This window comes from Ovis canadensis, chromosome 2 (genome assembly GCF_042477335.2).
Source record: "Ovis canadensis isolate MfBH-ARS-UI-01 breed Bighorn chromosome 2, ARS-UI_OviCan_v2, whole genome shotgun sequence".
NCBI lineage: Eukaryota > Metazoa > Chordata > Mammalia > Artiodactyla > Bovidae > Ovis > Ovis canadensis.
The window spans coordinates 138062974-138078631 of NC_091246.1; the positions used below are offsets into that span (position 1 = coordinate 138062974).

The 15658-nt window shown below is 42.5% G+C and overlaps 2 protein-coding genes across 2 annotated transcripts in view; one reads left to right on the forward strand and one right to left on the reverse strand.

The window, feature by feature from the left end:
- The window catches only part of AGPS (alkylglycerone phosphate synthase), a 134992-nt gene that overhangs the window by 118248 nt on the left and 1086 nt on the right, over nt 1-15658 (reverse strand). The gene's annotated exons all lie outside the window — the stretch shown is intronic.
- Nucleotides 4812-6566, forward strand: LOC138433814 (elongation factor 1-alpha 1). The gene has a single exon (XM_069577064.1). It carries the CDS (start codon nt 4877-4879, stop codon nt 6263-6265), a length of 1389 nt encoding a protein of 462 aa, XP_069433165.1. The 5' UTR covers nt 4812-4876; the 3' UTR covers nt 6266-6566.

The following is a 15658-nucleotide window of genomic DNA, read 5'->3' on the forward strand; positions in this document are numbered from 1 at the left end:
AAAAACCTCATTGGTAAAGGCAATTATACAAATGGATATAAAAGATAGTAGAGCAACCACTTATAAAGCTAACCAGAAGGTTAAAAGACAAAAGCAGCAAAAGTCATCTGTATCTACAAGAAGTGCGTATCCACAAAAAGAATGTTAACATATGATATCAAAATTAACAATGGGGGAAGCGGTAAAATCGCAGAACTGTTAAAATACATCTGAAATTCAGAGACCAGCAACTTAAAAATCACCAAGTATAAATGATTGCTATATATGTGTCTCATGGGGGATTTCCCTGGTGGTCCAGTGATTAAGAATGTGCCTTCTAAGAAGAGGGCGTAGGTTCAATCTCTTGCTGGGGAACTAAGATTCCACATGCCCCAGGGTACCTAGGCCCATGCACCACACCCAGAGAAGCCCAGGGTAACTGCTGACCATGCACACTTCAGAGCCCACGTGCCACAACTACTGAGGCCCTGTGCCCTAAGCAGAGAGGCTGAGTGCACCGACTAGAAAAGCCTGTGAGCAGCGACTAGGGAAGCCTGCACACCACAGTGAGGAGCCCGCGCTGCAACAAAGACCCAGTACAACCAAAAACATGAATGGATCTCACAGGAACCTCAAACCAAAAACCTGTAACAGATACACACACACAAGAGAAAGGAATCTGAAGTAACACTAAAGACAATCATCAAGTCACAAGAGAGGAGAGCAAAAAGAAAGGAAAAACAAACTACCAAAAACACCCCCAAAACAACTGACAAAATGGTAATAAGTACATTGCTGTTGTTGTTTAGTCACTAAGTTGTCTTTTGACTCCTTTGTGACACCCTAGACTGTAGCCACCATACTCCTCTGTCCATGGGATTCTCCAGGCAAGAATACTGGAGCGGACTGCGTGTCCTTCTCCAGCGGGTCTCCCTGTAGCATTATTGACAAAACCCAAGGTATGGAAGTGTCCATCAATAGATGAAGAGGTGATAAAATATATGAGGACTTCCCTGGTGGTCCACTGGTTAAGAAGCCGCCTTTTGACGGTGGGGATGTGGGTGGGTTCAATCGCTGGTTGCGGAACTAAGATCCCACACGCCCCTGAGCAACTAAGACCACGCCCTGCAACTACTGAGCCTGCGCGCTCCAGGGCGCTCCAGGGTCCGAGTGCCCCAACCACTGGGCCCGCGCACCACAAACAGGGAGTCCGGGCGCCACAACAAAGAGCCAGTGTGCTGAAACCAAGACACGATACAACCAATAAGGAAATAAAATACGAAGAAGAAGAAAGGAAAATGCATGGCATACGTGCAATGGACTATTACTGGCATATTTGGCCATTAAAAAAGGAATGAAGTCTTGCCATTTGTGACAACATGGATGAACCTAGAGGGAATCATGCTATGTGAAATAAGACTGAGAAAGACAAATACTGTATGATTTCACTTGTATGTGGGATCTAAAAATAAAACAAATGAACAAACATAGAACAGAAACAAATGAGACTCATTCATACAGAGAACTAACTGGTAACGGCTGCCAAGGGGAAGGGGGTTGGGGAGATAAGCGAAGTAGGTGAGGGAGATTAAGAAGTGCAAACTTCCAGTTATAAAAAGAAATAAGTTATAGAGATGTCAGGTACAGTTAACGATTATAAGTCAATGATATTGTAATAACTTTCCATGGTAACAGAGGGCTTCCCTGGTGGCTCAGTAGCAAAGAATCCACCTGCCTATGCAGGAGACAATAGTTCGATCCCTGGGTCTGGAAGATCCCCTGGAGAAGGAAATGACCACCCACACCAGTATTCTTGCCTGGGAAATCTCATGGTCAGAGGAGCCTGGCGGGCTACAGTCCATGGGGTCCCAAAGAGTCGCACACGACTTAGTGGCCAGCCAACAACGACGGCAACAAGGAAGCAGGCACACCGTGGTGGAACGTTTTGCAACGTATGAAAAGACCAAATCACTATGTTGTACACCTGAAGCTGACGTAACATTGTTCAATCAATCATCCTTCAATTTTTAAAAGTCGGCGGGGGGGGGGGGGGGGAATGGGAAGAAGTTCAAGACTAAGGCTAACGCTTAGAGAAATAGGAGAACTCAGAACAGTAACTTCATCTGGGAACAAGAAAGGACAGGTAATGAGTTAAGTTTCAAAATATAGCTGTGCTAATGTATCACTAGCTATATGTGCCTATTTAAATTTAAATGAATTAAAAGCATAAGAAATTTAAAACTTGGCTCCTCAGTCACATTAGCTGCATCTCAAGTGCTCAATGGCCACATGTGCTGAGTGGCTACCACACTGAAGAGTGCAGACCACAGAGCATCCACGCCGTCACAGAAAGCTCTAGTGCAGAGTAATTTACAAAATCCCAGTTGACAGCAGAATAGAATTCAAGTGGGTGTCATTTTAATATCCCTGATGCTAGAAAGTTCAAACATCTTCAGAAGAAATTCAAAATGCAACCGCATAATCAGTCTGAGTGGGAGTCGTAAACTGTGAATATAAAAATTAAATAATTTCTATTACTTGGTTACAAGATCCTGAGATATACGAATACTCCCCACTTGATGGCATGAGGTGGCTGACATGGCAAGTATAAATAGTTTGGAGAGTCCCAGTACAGTTATTACCAAGAACCTGGTCACCATCCTGGCCCAAATATCTGGTTAGTAACTTGAGATAGACTGGCAAGGCCAAATATTATATACAATACAGTATGTTTCTTAGTCAGCATGAAGATGATCTCACTCAAGAAGCAACACTCCCTTCTCAAAAGTGACTGCAGGTACTTAGAACTGCAACAGCTTTCCTTAATGAGTAGTTCAGTTCAGTTCAGTTGCTCAGTCGTGTCTGACTCTTTGTGACCACGTGAACTGTAGCACGCCAGGGCTCCCTGTCCATCACCAACTCCCGGAGTTCACTCAGACTCACGTCCATCGAGTCCGTGATGCCATCCAGCCATCTCATCCTCAGTCGTCCCCTTCTCCTCCTGCCCCCAATCCCTCCCAGCATCAAAGTCTTTTCCAATGAGTCAACTCTTCGCATGAGGTGGCCAAAGTACTGGAGTTTCAGCTTTAGCATCAGTCCTTCCAGAGAAATCCCAGGGCTGATCTCCTTCAGAAAGGATTGGTTATCCCTACGTTGGTCATAACTTTTCTTCCAAGGAGTAAGCATCTTTTAATTTCATAGCTGCAGTCACCATCTGCAGTGATTTTGGAGCCCCAAAAATAAAGTCTGACATTGTTTCCACTGTTTCCCCATCTATTTCCCATGAAGTGATGGGACCAGATGCCATGATCTTCCTTTTCTGAATGTTGAGCTTTAAGCCAACTTTTTCACTCTCCTCTTTCACTTTCATCAAGAGGCTTTTTAGCTCCTCTTCACTTTGTGCCATAAGGGTGGTGTCATCTGCATATCTGAGGTTATTGGTATTTCTCCCGGCAATCTTGATTCCAGCTTGTGTTTCTTCTAGTCCAGCGTTTCTCATGATATACTCTGCATCTAAGTTAAATAAGCAGGGTGACAATATACAGCCTTGACGTACACCTTTTCCTATTTGAAACCAGTAAGCATACTTCAACTACAGAGAGACCTAGAAGTAATACAGGGATGCTTAAGAGAATCAAAGTCAGATGTTAATAATTGTAAGAAAGCTGAACAAAAACCGATCTTTTACATAGTTACAAAATTTAACAGCACCTAGCCTGCAAGGAGATCCAACCGGTCCATTCTGAAGATCAGCCTTGGGATTTCTTTGGAAGGAATGATGCTAAAGCTGAAGCTCCAGTACTTTGGCCACCTCATGCAAAGAGTTGACTCATTGGAAAAGACTCTGATGCTGGGAGGGATTGGGGGCAGGAGGAGAAGGGGATGACAGAGGATGAGATGGCTGGATGGCATCACGGACTCGATGGACGTGAGTCTGAGTGAACTCCGGGAGTTGGTGATGGACAGGGAGGCCTGGCGTGCTGCGATTCATGGGTCGCAAAGAGTCGGACACGACTGAGCGACTGAACTGAACTGAACTGAGCCTGTAAGAATGACTGACTTGTAACAAATTTAAAATCTGTAACTGAGTCACAGACTTAGACTTACAGTTTTAAGTGGAAATCTTTTAAGTTCATAATTAAGTTTATTTGAACACTGCAAAGACTTTAAGGTCACTGTGTTTACAAATTCAATTTGTTTCCCTGGTGGCTCAGAGGTTAAAGCGTCTGCCTCCAATGCGGGAGACCCGGGTTCAATCCCTGGGTCAGGAAGATCCCCTGGAGAAGGAAATGGCAATCCAGTCCAGTATTCTTGCCTGGAGAATCCCATGGACGGAGAAGCCTAGTAGGTTACAGTCCATGGGGTCGCAAAGAGTCGGACACGACTGAGCGACTTCACCTTACCTTACCTCACCTTAAGCATGATTTAGTACCTAGGCTCATTTTGTTTATTACCACAGACAATTGATGTACTTAAGAAAATTGAATATATTAAATACTATTTTAATTACTTTAGCCTATTTTTATATAGTAACAGGAATAAAAACTAGTTTGACTTGTACTTCATATTGTAAAGTATTATAAATAAATAACCACTCAAACCTAAAAGTAGCAAGCACTCCATCAATAACAGAGCAAATATCCACTCAGTGAAATACTATTCAGTAATGAAGATGAACAAAATACAAGCAGAAGCATCAACGTGTATGAATATATTAAAGGAAAAAGCCAGACAGAAAGCAGTACATATGTGATTCCATTATATTATTAATACTTCATTAAGTCCAAAACAAGCAAATCCAAGCCACTGTGTTAAAAGTCAAGGTACTTTTTTTTTCGCAACGGGTTTGCCGCCAGGACACAGGTGTCGTGAAAACCACCGTTAAACCTAGGCCAAAATGGGAAAGGAGAAGACCCACATCAACATCGTTGTCATTGGGCACGTAGATTCAGGGAAGTCTACCACGACTGGCCATCTGATCTACAAATGTGGCGGGATCGACAAGAGAACAATTGAAAAGTTCGAGAAGGAGGCTGCCGAGATGGGAAAGGGCTCCTTCAAATATGCCTGGGTCTTGGACAAACTGAAAGCTGAACGTGAGCGTGGTATTACCATTGATATCTCCCTGTGGAAGTTTGAGACCAGCAAGTACTATGTTACCATCATTGATGCCCCAGGACACAGAGACTTCATCAAAAACATGATTACAGGCACATCCCAGGCTGACTGTGCTGTCCTGATTGTTGCTGCTGGTGTTGGTGAATTTGAAGCCGGTATCTCCAAGAACGGGCAGACCCGTGAGCATGCCCTTCTGGCTTACACCCTGGGTGTGAAACAACTAATTGTTGGCGTTAACAAAATGGATTCTACTGAGCCACCCTATAGCCAGAAGAGATACGAGGAAATTGTTAAGGAAGTCAGCACCTACATTAAGAAAATTGGCTACAACCCCGACACAGTAGCATTTGTGCCAATTTCTGGCTGGAATGGTGACAACATGCTGGAGCCAAGTGCTAATATGCCATGGTTCAAGGGATGGAAAGTCACCCGTAAGGACGGCAATGCCAGTGGAACCACCCTGCTTGAAGCTCTGGATTGCATCCTGCCACCAACTCGCCCAACTGACAAACCCTTGCGTTTGCCTCTCCAGGATGTCTATAAAATTGGTGGTATTGGTACTGTACCTGTGGGTCGTGTGGAGACTGGTGTTCTCAAACCTGGCATGGTGGTCACCTTTGCTCCAGTCAATGTAACAACTGAGGTGAAGTCTGTAGAAATGCACCATGAAGCATTGAGTGAAGCCCTTCCTGGGGACAATGTGGGCTTCAATGTCAAGAACGTGTCTGTCAAAGATGTCCGTCGTGGCAATGTGGCTGGTGATAGCAAAAATGATCCACCCATGGAAGCTGCTGGCTTCACAGCTCAGGTGATTATTTTGAACCATCCAGGCCAAATCAGTGCTGGATATGCACCTGTGCTGGATTGTCACACAGCTCACATTGCTTGCAAGTTTGCTGAGCTGAAGGAGAAGATTGATCGTCGTTCTGGGAAAAAGCTGGAAGATGGCCCTAAATTCTTGAAATCTGGTGACGCTGCCATCGTTGATATGGTTCCTGGCAAGCCTATGTGTGTCGAGAGCTTTTCTGATTATCCTCCCCTGGGCCGTTTTGCTGTGCGTGACATGAGACAGACAGTTGCTGTGGGTGTCATCAAAGCAGTGGACAAGAAGGCAGCTGGAGCTGGCAAGGTCACCAAGTCTGCCCAGAAAGCTCAGAAGGCTAAATGAATATTATCCCCAATACCTGCCACCCCAGTCTTAATCAGTGGTGGAAGAACGGTCTCAGAACTGTTTGTCTCAATTGGCCATTTAAGTTTAATAGTAAAAGACTGGTTAATGATAACAATGCATCGTAAAACCTTCAGAAGGAAAGGAGAATGTTTTTGTGGACCATATGTTTTGTGTGTGGCAGTTTAAGTTATTAGTTTTTAAAATCAGTACTTTTTAATGAAAACAACTTGACCAAAAATCTGTCACAGAATTTGAGACCCATTAAAAAAAGTTTAATGAAAAAAAAAAAAAAATAAAAGTCAAGGTAGTGGTTATCCTGGGGGGTAGGTGGCACTGGAAACGAACATGAAGAAGGCTTCTGGGGTACAGGTAATAAAATAAGTTTATACCACCCCCAAATTATCTCAGAACCATCAGTGCTATTTATACTATACTTGGAGACACACTAACATATCAAAGAAACAAAAGGGAAAGGGAAGACCACATTTTGGGAACAGCAATAATTCTGGTATGCAGCTAGAATACACAGTAGGTATCAGGAAATAAAAGATAGCCTGGAAAGGCTGATTTAGACAGATCCTTCTGGAGAACCCAAACTGCCCTACCAAGGACACGATAACATATTCAGGAGGCAATGGGGATAACAAGCAAATGATGCAGGTGGAAGACTTTTATTTACCAAAAAGTTTTCAGCCCTTTCTCTCAATTTCTCCAAAAACATTCTAGCAAAATCTCTATTCTTCAGCCTCCAGCTTCCAATGTGGAGGAACTTCAGAAAAGTAACAGTCCTGTCCTCTCCCTAGCCCTCATATATTCACTCTTTCTCATGGGAAGAATGACTTTTGCGGTCAGTTGCTTCTGAAAAGAGGCAGTAGGAACCTAGGGTCAGCCCTTTCTCTGCCTCTGCAATACATCCGCTAGGGAGAGGTTATGCTCGAGTCTTTCAGTGCCCTGTACGAGGCTTACCAGAGCTGGCTCTGCCCTTCCGTGGTCCAGCGTGACCTGTGACTGAGCACAACTAACGAAGGGCAAATGTTAGGCAGCCCTGACCTAAGCCATATGCTCCCGCCAGCTTTACTGGTAATAAAGCAGACATTTTCAAGCCATCTGTCTATGTTCTGAATCTTACTTCTCAATTCATTCTGAACTCAGATGAGGGACAGAGGTATACCTAAATATTACTCCAAAGCTCAACAAATAGAGTAAACTCTACTCAGAATCCTTTGGTTTGGTTTGGATTTGAAACCAACATACCAATCCGATAAAGATTAGTTTATTATTAATATCTTATTTCAAGAGTAAGAAAATAAAAGCAAAAGGAGTTGCTTAGCATTTGCTTTTAAAGCATTCCATGAAGTATCTCATCTGACTACGACAGAACTCCATTTTTCTGCAGCCTAAAAGAAGATCACTTAATTTACTACTGCTGCTGCTGCTGCTAAGTCACTTCAGTCGTGTCTGACTCTGTGCGACCCCATAGACAGCAGCCCACCAGGCTCCCCCGTTCCTGGGATTCTCCAGGCAAGAACCTGGAGTGGGTTGCCATTTCCTTCTCCAGTGCATGAAAGTGAAAAGTGAAAGTGAACTCGCTCAGTGGTGTCCGACTCTTAGCAACCCCACGGACCTCAGCCCACCAGGCTCCTCCGTCCATGGGAGTCTCCAGGCAAGAGCACTGGAGTGGGTGCCACTGCCTTCTCCAATGCATGAAAGTGAAAAGTGAGAGTGAACTCGCTCAGCCGTGTCCGACTCTTTGCGACCCCACGGACCTCAGCCTACCACGCTCCTCCGTCCATGGGAGTCTCCAGGCAAGAGCACTGGAGGGGGTGCCACTGCCTTCTCCAAATTTACTACTAGATATGTTTATTAAGTGGCCGGAAGTGATAGCTCTACAGTAGAAACTTCCTGACATAAGAGGAAGTCTATTTACAGAAGATGGGGTCTATCTCAAAATGATACTTCCAATCTAAGAGAAGTATCATACCAAATAACCATGGAGGTTAAGTATTCAGGGTTTCTTATTCACTTATAGAGGAGAAGGAAATGGCAACCCACTCCAGTATCCTTGCTTGGAAAATCCCATGAACAGAAGAGGCTGGAGGGCTACAGTCATAGGGTCGCAAAGAGTCAGACATGACTGAGCGACTAACACACATACACACAGTCGCTTACAGTCCAAAGATAGTTAATTTACACCCAGGCAGTAAATCCACTATTACTTCTTCTCTTCTCCTTTCTCCTCCAATCTGGGGTCATCCACAGTCCTCCTTTCTCTTTTATCCTGGACATCATCTTCTTTCCCAAGTCAAACAACAAAATTCACTTGCAAAAGGAAACAGGTTGGTCTATGTTTTTAAACAATGTATCACATTTTCTTAAATTATGAATTTCACTTTGATAGGATAAAAATGAAATTTATATTTTATAATATATAAAAATATATAAAATACAATATAAACTAATTTATATAATACAATATAAACTAATATAAACTAATGCTCTCTTAATTATGACACTGTATATGATCATGATCTATTCAATCACAAAAGATTTGAAACTTAGATGACAAAGAAAATAACTTGATGATTACCAAGTAGGTAGCTTCCCCCTAGAGCACAACGTCAGTGCAGTAATACTGCATAGGTGAGAAACGCAGCCTGTGGAGTAAGACAGAGCAGAGTTGAATTGCTGTCTCTTTTATTTTGTAGTTGTGTGACTTTAGACAAGTCAACTACTCTAAGTCTCTCCTTCTTCATTTGTAACATACAGATAGTATCACCTCTTTTTCAGAGCTATTGTGAAAATTAAATGAGATAATGTACACGCCTCAGCAGGATACCCAGTACATTAGGACTTAAGCAAATTAAAACTTCTATTACTACTACTACTAGAATTCCTAGTTAGGAACTCAAAGTAGGCTAAATATTTCATTCAGCATAACTACTAAAATAAGCTCTAAGTTTGTCAAATGACAGTAAATTTTAAGTCAGGTCACTTGTGTAAATAACCTTGTTACAGAAATGCATCAGCCCTTACAAGCTTCAAGATGCCCTTCTGGGAAATATGTACAAGAAGTTAACTCACATCTTTCCTTCTGGAAAATATCTACCAAGGTTCTTGTAGATGTTAAATAATACACTATTTTTTAAAGAATGGTGTATATAAATGACACTATGAGCAAGTAAATTACATAATTAACAGCTTTCTTAATCAGATATTCTTTTGATCTGAACTATAAGAGTTTACAACTGCTATAAAAATTGCCACAGAACAGTTTTGACTAATGCAAAACCGCAAAGAGGCTGGAGTCAAAATTACAACTGAGGAAGTGGTTATTGGTAATGGAGGGACAGATGTGAACAAGGGTTCTTTTCCTCCTTTTTCATAGTGCTATAATAACTTTTAAAAAATTGGAAAAAAAATCAAAGCCAAGGCATAAAAACGTCATATATTTGGCTGACATTTACTATGATTTTTAGGAACCTAAAACTGCATTCAGAACCAAGTGCAGAAAGAAACTGTTCATGGAGTAATGAGGCACTCACAGGAAAACAGAAGTCCAAAAGTAAACCATCATCCTCAAAACTCTACTCCACAACTTCAAATAGAGAAGATATATGTTCTTGGATAGAAGAAATTAAAATCTACTCATAAGAGACCATGTGACAAGTGCAACAGGTTTTAAATACCAACTAATGCACCAGCTTTCAAAATGCAAATCCATCTGCTTCTCTGTTCTCACTGCAATCATCTTGAATTAATCCTTCATTATTTCTCCCGTAATTTGCTTTAAAAACATCTATTTCTGCTTTATTGACTATGCCAAAGCCTTTGACTGTTGGATCACAATCAACTGTGGAAAATTCTGAAAGAGATGGTGCCGGGAGCCACCATGGGAGATCCCAGCCATGACAGGGTTATGTGGAAGAGAACTGTTAAGCAAGGCTTCAGAACTCAAGGGGCTCCCTAGGCTTTCTCGAGCATCTACCCCAAAACCAGAATCTGTCTGTTTTACTGTTTCATGACTTTCCCCAACTCCTCTGACATTAACAGGGGGCTAACCCTGACCATCTTTCTCTGGACAAAATCAACGTAGGGCTATAGCTAATAAGTCTACTGGACATGAGAGGAATATTTCACACCAAACCCCCTCTATTAGCATTCTAGCTTGCTTGGCAGGTTATCCTGACTCCTGCAGCTATGTATGCAATTATTTACAGCCTCCCAACTGTGAGAAGCATGGAAAGCCTAAAACATAGAGCCTTTGAAAGAGTTAAAAGTTATTAGAGTAGTGCTAGTGCTGATGTAGGATTTCATTATTGGGCCAATGCTTGTTGCTAAGTTCCCATATCTCTTATCCACTGTGCACCTGGGAGTGCATTAGTTAACATAGTGAGAATGCTAGAAAAACAAGTGTAGCCTTGAATTTAACCATATCACACTTTTGAGCTACTTGGTTCTTTCTTGTAACTCACTGCACCATTGCTCTGTGAAAAACATAACTCTGTTTGGCATTTTCTGAGGCTAACATAGATTAGAAATACGAAGAAAAAACACTTTGAGGGAAAATAAGTTTTCTGGTTGAACAGCCTTTATCAAAAGAGGGTCATAAAATGTTCACAGGCCTCCAAGGCCAGAAGATACTGTACACAACATCTCTTGTGGGAAAGGTATGCAGAAAAATCCTGGTTTCAATAAGGGCAAAACTGCTGGAATGTTTGGGCTGACTCTGTATGACCTTGCATCTTTCATTTCCCTCTATGTATAAGGCAAGGTATATAAGTACCTTTTGAAAAATAAAGCTTTTGGGCCTCGCAGAAGCTTGGTCACCCCATGTTTTTTCTTCTTTCTTTCTTTCTTTCTCTCTCTCTCTCTCTCTCCTTCTTCCTCTCTTTTTCAGGCTGATCCCTTGGAGCATGGGGGCTCCCTGCATTCACTTATCTGCCCGGGTTTCTAAGACCTGAACGGGAAGACGTTCTGCGTCTTCACTTCCTCAAGAGACCGGGAGGGCACCTGTGGCCTCCGTGAACAGGGCAAACTTCTTGTTTTGAAGTTTTATTGGTTCTCTATGTAAACCAAGGAATATCAGCCTCTTTCTCTCCTCTATTTTCTTATCTACAACATTCTTATCTATCTCTCTATATATATATTAATCGCAATCGTCGATGCCATTTCTCCTTCAGGTTTCCCTGGATCCTGCGGGGGCTGGACCCCGGCGAGATGGGAATTCCAGACCACCTAACCTGCCTCTTGAGAAATCTGTATGCAGGTCAGGAAGCAACAGTTAGAATTGGACATGGAACAACAGACTGGTTCCAAACAGGAAAAGGAGTACGTCAAGGCTGTATATTGTCACCCTGCTTATTTAACTTAGATGCAGAGTATATCATGAGAAACGCTGGACTAGAAGAAACACAAGCTGGAATCAAGATTGTCAGGAGAAAAATCAATAACCTCAGATATGCAGATGACACCACCCTTATGGCAGAAAGTGAATAGGAGCTAAAAAGCCTCTTGATGAACGTGAAAGAGGAGAGCAAAAAAGTTGGCTTAAAGCTCAACATTCAGAAAACGAAGATCATGGCATCCGGTCCCATCACTTCAGGGCAAATAGATGGGGAAACAGTGGAAACAGTGTCAGACTTTATTTTGGGGGGCTTCAAAATCACTGCAGATGGTAACTGCAGCCAGGAAATCAAAAGACGCTTACTCCTTGGAAGAAAAGTTATGACCAACCTAGATAGTATATTCAAAAGTAGAGACATTACTTTGCCGACTAAGGTCCATCTAGTCAAGGCTATGGTTTTTCCAGTGGTCATGTATGGATGTGAGAGTTGGACTGTGAAGAAGGCTGAGTGCCGAAGAATTGATGCTTTTGAACTGTGGTGTTGAAGAAGACTCTTGAGAGTCCCCTGGACTGCAAGGAGATCCAACCAGTCCATTCTGAAGGAGATCAGCCCTGGGATTTCTTTGGAAGGAATGATGCTAAAGCTGAAGCTCCAGTACTTTGGCCACCTCATTGGAAAAGACTGATGCTGGGACGGATTGGGGGCAGGAGGAGAAGGGGACGACAGAGGATGAGATGGCTGGATGGCATCACGGACTCGATGGATGTGAGTCTGAGTGAACTCTGGGAGTTGGTGATGGACAGGGAGGCCTGGTGTGATGCAATTCATGGGGTCGCAAAGAGTCGGACACGACTGAGCGACTGAACTGAACTGAACTGAACTGAACTGAATTTGCTTTGACAGTCTCCTTGAATGGATCTTCCCACATCCATCCTCATCCTTCCCCAATCCATTCTTAACCTTGCAGCTGCAGTGATTGCTCTCCAACCCAAATCCAATCTGGTCACATCCCTTCTCAGAGAGCTCAATTCCTTTAAGGGCTCTCCATCACCACGCCGCCTGCGCTGCTTTTTTTCTTTTCATTATACGTCACATGATGACCTGACGTACTGTATTACTTGTCTGTTACACTATCTCCATTCCAAATAGAATGTAAGTCTACAAGGGTAGAGTTTTTGTTCACTGTTCTAGGCTGCATAGTAAGCACTCAAACATTCACACATGTATGAGCGAAAGAATGAAAGGATTGATGACCTACAGGCCAAAGGCCTCCATGACCGGCTCAAGCCCTCCTCTTTTAACTTACTCCCACCTCTACCAATACTGAATTGTCTAATTACCTAAATGCAAGGTGCACTTTCCCACCCTCCTGCTTTGCCATATGCTATGACTTCTGTCTGGAATACCAGCGCTCCTCACCACCAAAACAACCTGCCACACTGTCGTCGATATTTTAAAGTCATCTTCAGAAAGCTTCTTCTGAGGCCCTAGACAGAATACATCACTCTCTTTCCTCTGTGCCACGTCTGTATCTACCCTGGCTCTACTCAAAATGTGCTGGAATGTGCGCCTCCCTTGCTAGACTGAATTTCTTGAGGCCAAGGACTATTCTCTCTTTACTTTCAGTACCTAAGACAACATCTATCATAAAGCAACTACTCTATAAATGTTAAGTAAATTGACATATACATGACTACCCTGTAAGAGGAACGAAACCATGAAGTTTCAAGAAGTTACTCCTCCAATTCCAAGATGATAACCAGCCATGAAATAAAAGAATTTCAACCAATGACATCATCCCAGGTAATAAAAGAAAGGGAGTTATACAAATAACATACATGACCAAATCCTTCCAAAATAATGATATACAGTCACATTTACACTTCACTAGAAATACACACTGGTTGCTTCCTGCTCCATCACTTGCCTTCCCTTTTGGCTCTGCTCTGGTGCTGGTAAACTGAGATCCAACTAAGCAGTAGAAGTAGAAGGGACACCTGCTGCTACTGCCAAGTCGCTTCAGTCGTGTCCGACTCTGTGCGACCCCATAGACGGCAGCCCACCGGCTCCCCCATCCCTGGGATTCTCCAGGCAAGAACACTTGAGTGGGTTGCCATTTCCTTCTCCAATGCACGAAAGTAAAGAGTGAAAGTGAAGTCGCTCAGTCGACTCTTAGCAACCCCATGGACCTCAGCCTACCAGGTTCCTCCATTCATGGGATTTTCCAGGCAAGAGTACTGGAGTGGGGTGCCTTGCCTTCTCCAACCCAGAAGGGACACCTGGGTCCCCATGAAAAACACATTAAGCAGATCACTCTTGTGAAGGAGCTTTTGATACGATAGTTCATGTAATACAAGTTTTGTGTTCCCTCACCTACTATTCAAACTTTAACATAGTTGTACAGGATTGGATTTTACCACATCTAATCCTGAAGGAAACACCAGGGCCGTTAATGGCATAGATTACACGCAGCTGGGCCTTCAGTCCACAGAGCAGCTACAGAAGGCCTCCCAGACCAGTCACCCTCAGCTGTGGGAAGCCTCATCCATTACCCCATTGTGCCTTCCAAACATTACTATTTTTCTCTGAATGCTGTAAATAAAGGCCCTAAGTCCAACTTTAAGGGATACTTGCCCTCTCTACTTAGTTCAAGAGTATGAACCTGCATATAAATGTACAATCTCACACATGCACACAAAAGAATGGACATAAATGTACATTAAACCGTTAGAGAACTTTAAAGTTTTAAATCCAATCACAGCTAATATAACTTCAAATGAAGCCAGAAGCCAGAATGTGATCCTTGATTCCTTCCTCCCTCACCACTCACCACTCATCAAGTTATGGAAAATTTGCCTCCTAATACTTTTTCAAATAGATTGCCCACTCCCAGCATTATGCCCGAGTTCAGAATCACAGCATTTCTCATTGGGATATTAGCCTTCTAAATAAATGGTTTATTCTTTTAAATATCTTGGACTCAATCAAAACTGCATCTCCCATTTGTTGAAGGGTTATGAAATCAGCATTGCACTAAGCACTTGATCACTTTACATTATTCAATTCTCACAGCAACAATGCAAAGCAGGACTTACTGTCCTCATTTTCACAGATGAGGGGTCTAAAGCTCTGAGAGAGACTAAGTAACTTGCCCAAGGTCATGCAGCTGGAACTGTGGAGTGCAAATTCAAACTCTAATCTATGTTCCCCAAAACCATATGCTCAACTGCTTAAACCTTCAACTCAATCCCTAGTGTGACCTTTCTAAAGGTAAATGTAATCATATTTTACTGTACATAAAATCTTGTAAACAAGACCAGCCTATCCCGCTCCTCATCCCAAGCTATTCTCACCTCTTCCTGCAACACTTAACTCTTAGCAGTTCAACCTCTCACTGCTTTACCTGTGAATACAGCTTTTTCACTAAGAATGCTTTTCTCCATTAGCAGGTTACTTCCAGAACAACCTTCGAGATTTACTCAGGCAATCCCTACCCTGGAAAGCCTTTGCCCTAATAAATAAATACCCAAAACTGGGTTAAGTGACTATTTGCTATGGTTATCAGCTAACTTTCTTATCATACTGTATTATAACTTTATCTTCTTAGGTTATCCGTTCCTAGGGAGTAAATACTGCATTTTAAAATCTCTACATTCTTAGTACAGTGACTATGTAGTAGGACTAATGAATACTGAATTAATGGATGAATTCATCAGAAACAGTACAGTTTAAGAATTTGGCCCTAAAGTCAACTTGGCCAGATTTCGAAAACTAACCTGCCACACAGTGAACCTGCCAAGCCTAGAGCAGGCTTCTAAATCTTGTTTATTCCTTCATCTATAAAATGAAAGATAACTGCACCTACCTCACAGTTTGGAGAGGAGTAAAAGAAATTAGATCTAGCACAATCTCTGACATTGAAAGGACACATTAAACATTAACAACTTTTTTTTCACTTTCAAAGTTTATCCGCGCTGACAAAGCCATATCTCAAATAACAGCTTTTCCTAGTGGCTTGCATCAGAGCTTAACAGTCCTCCAAAAA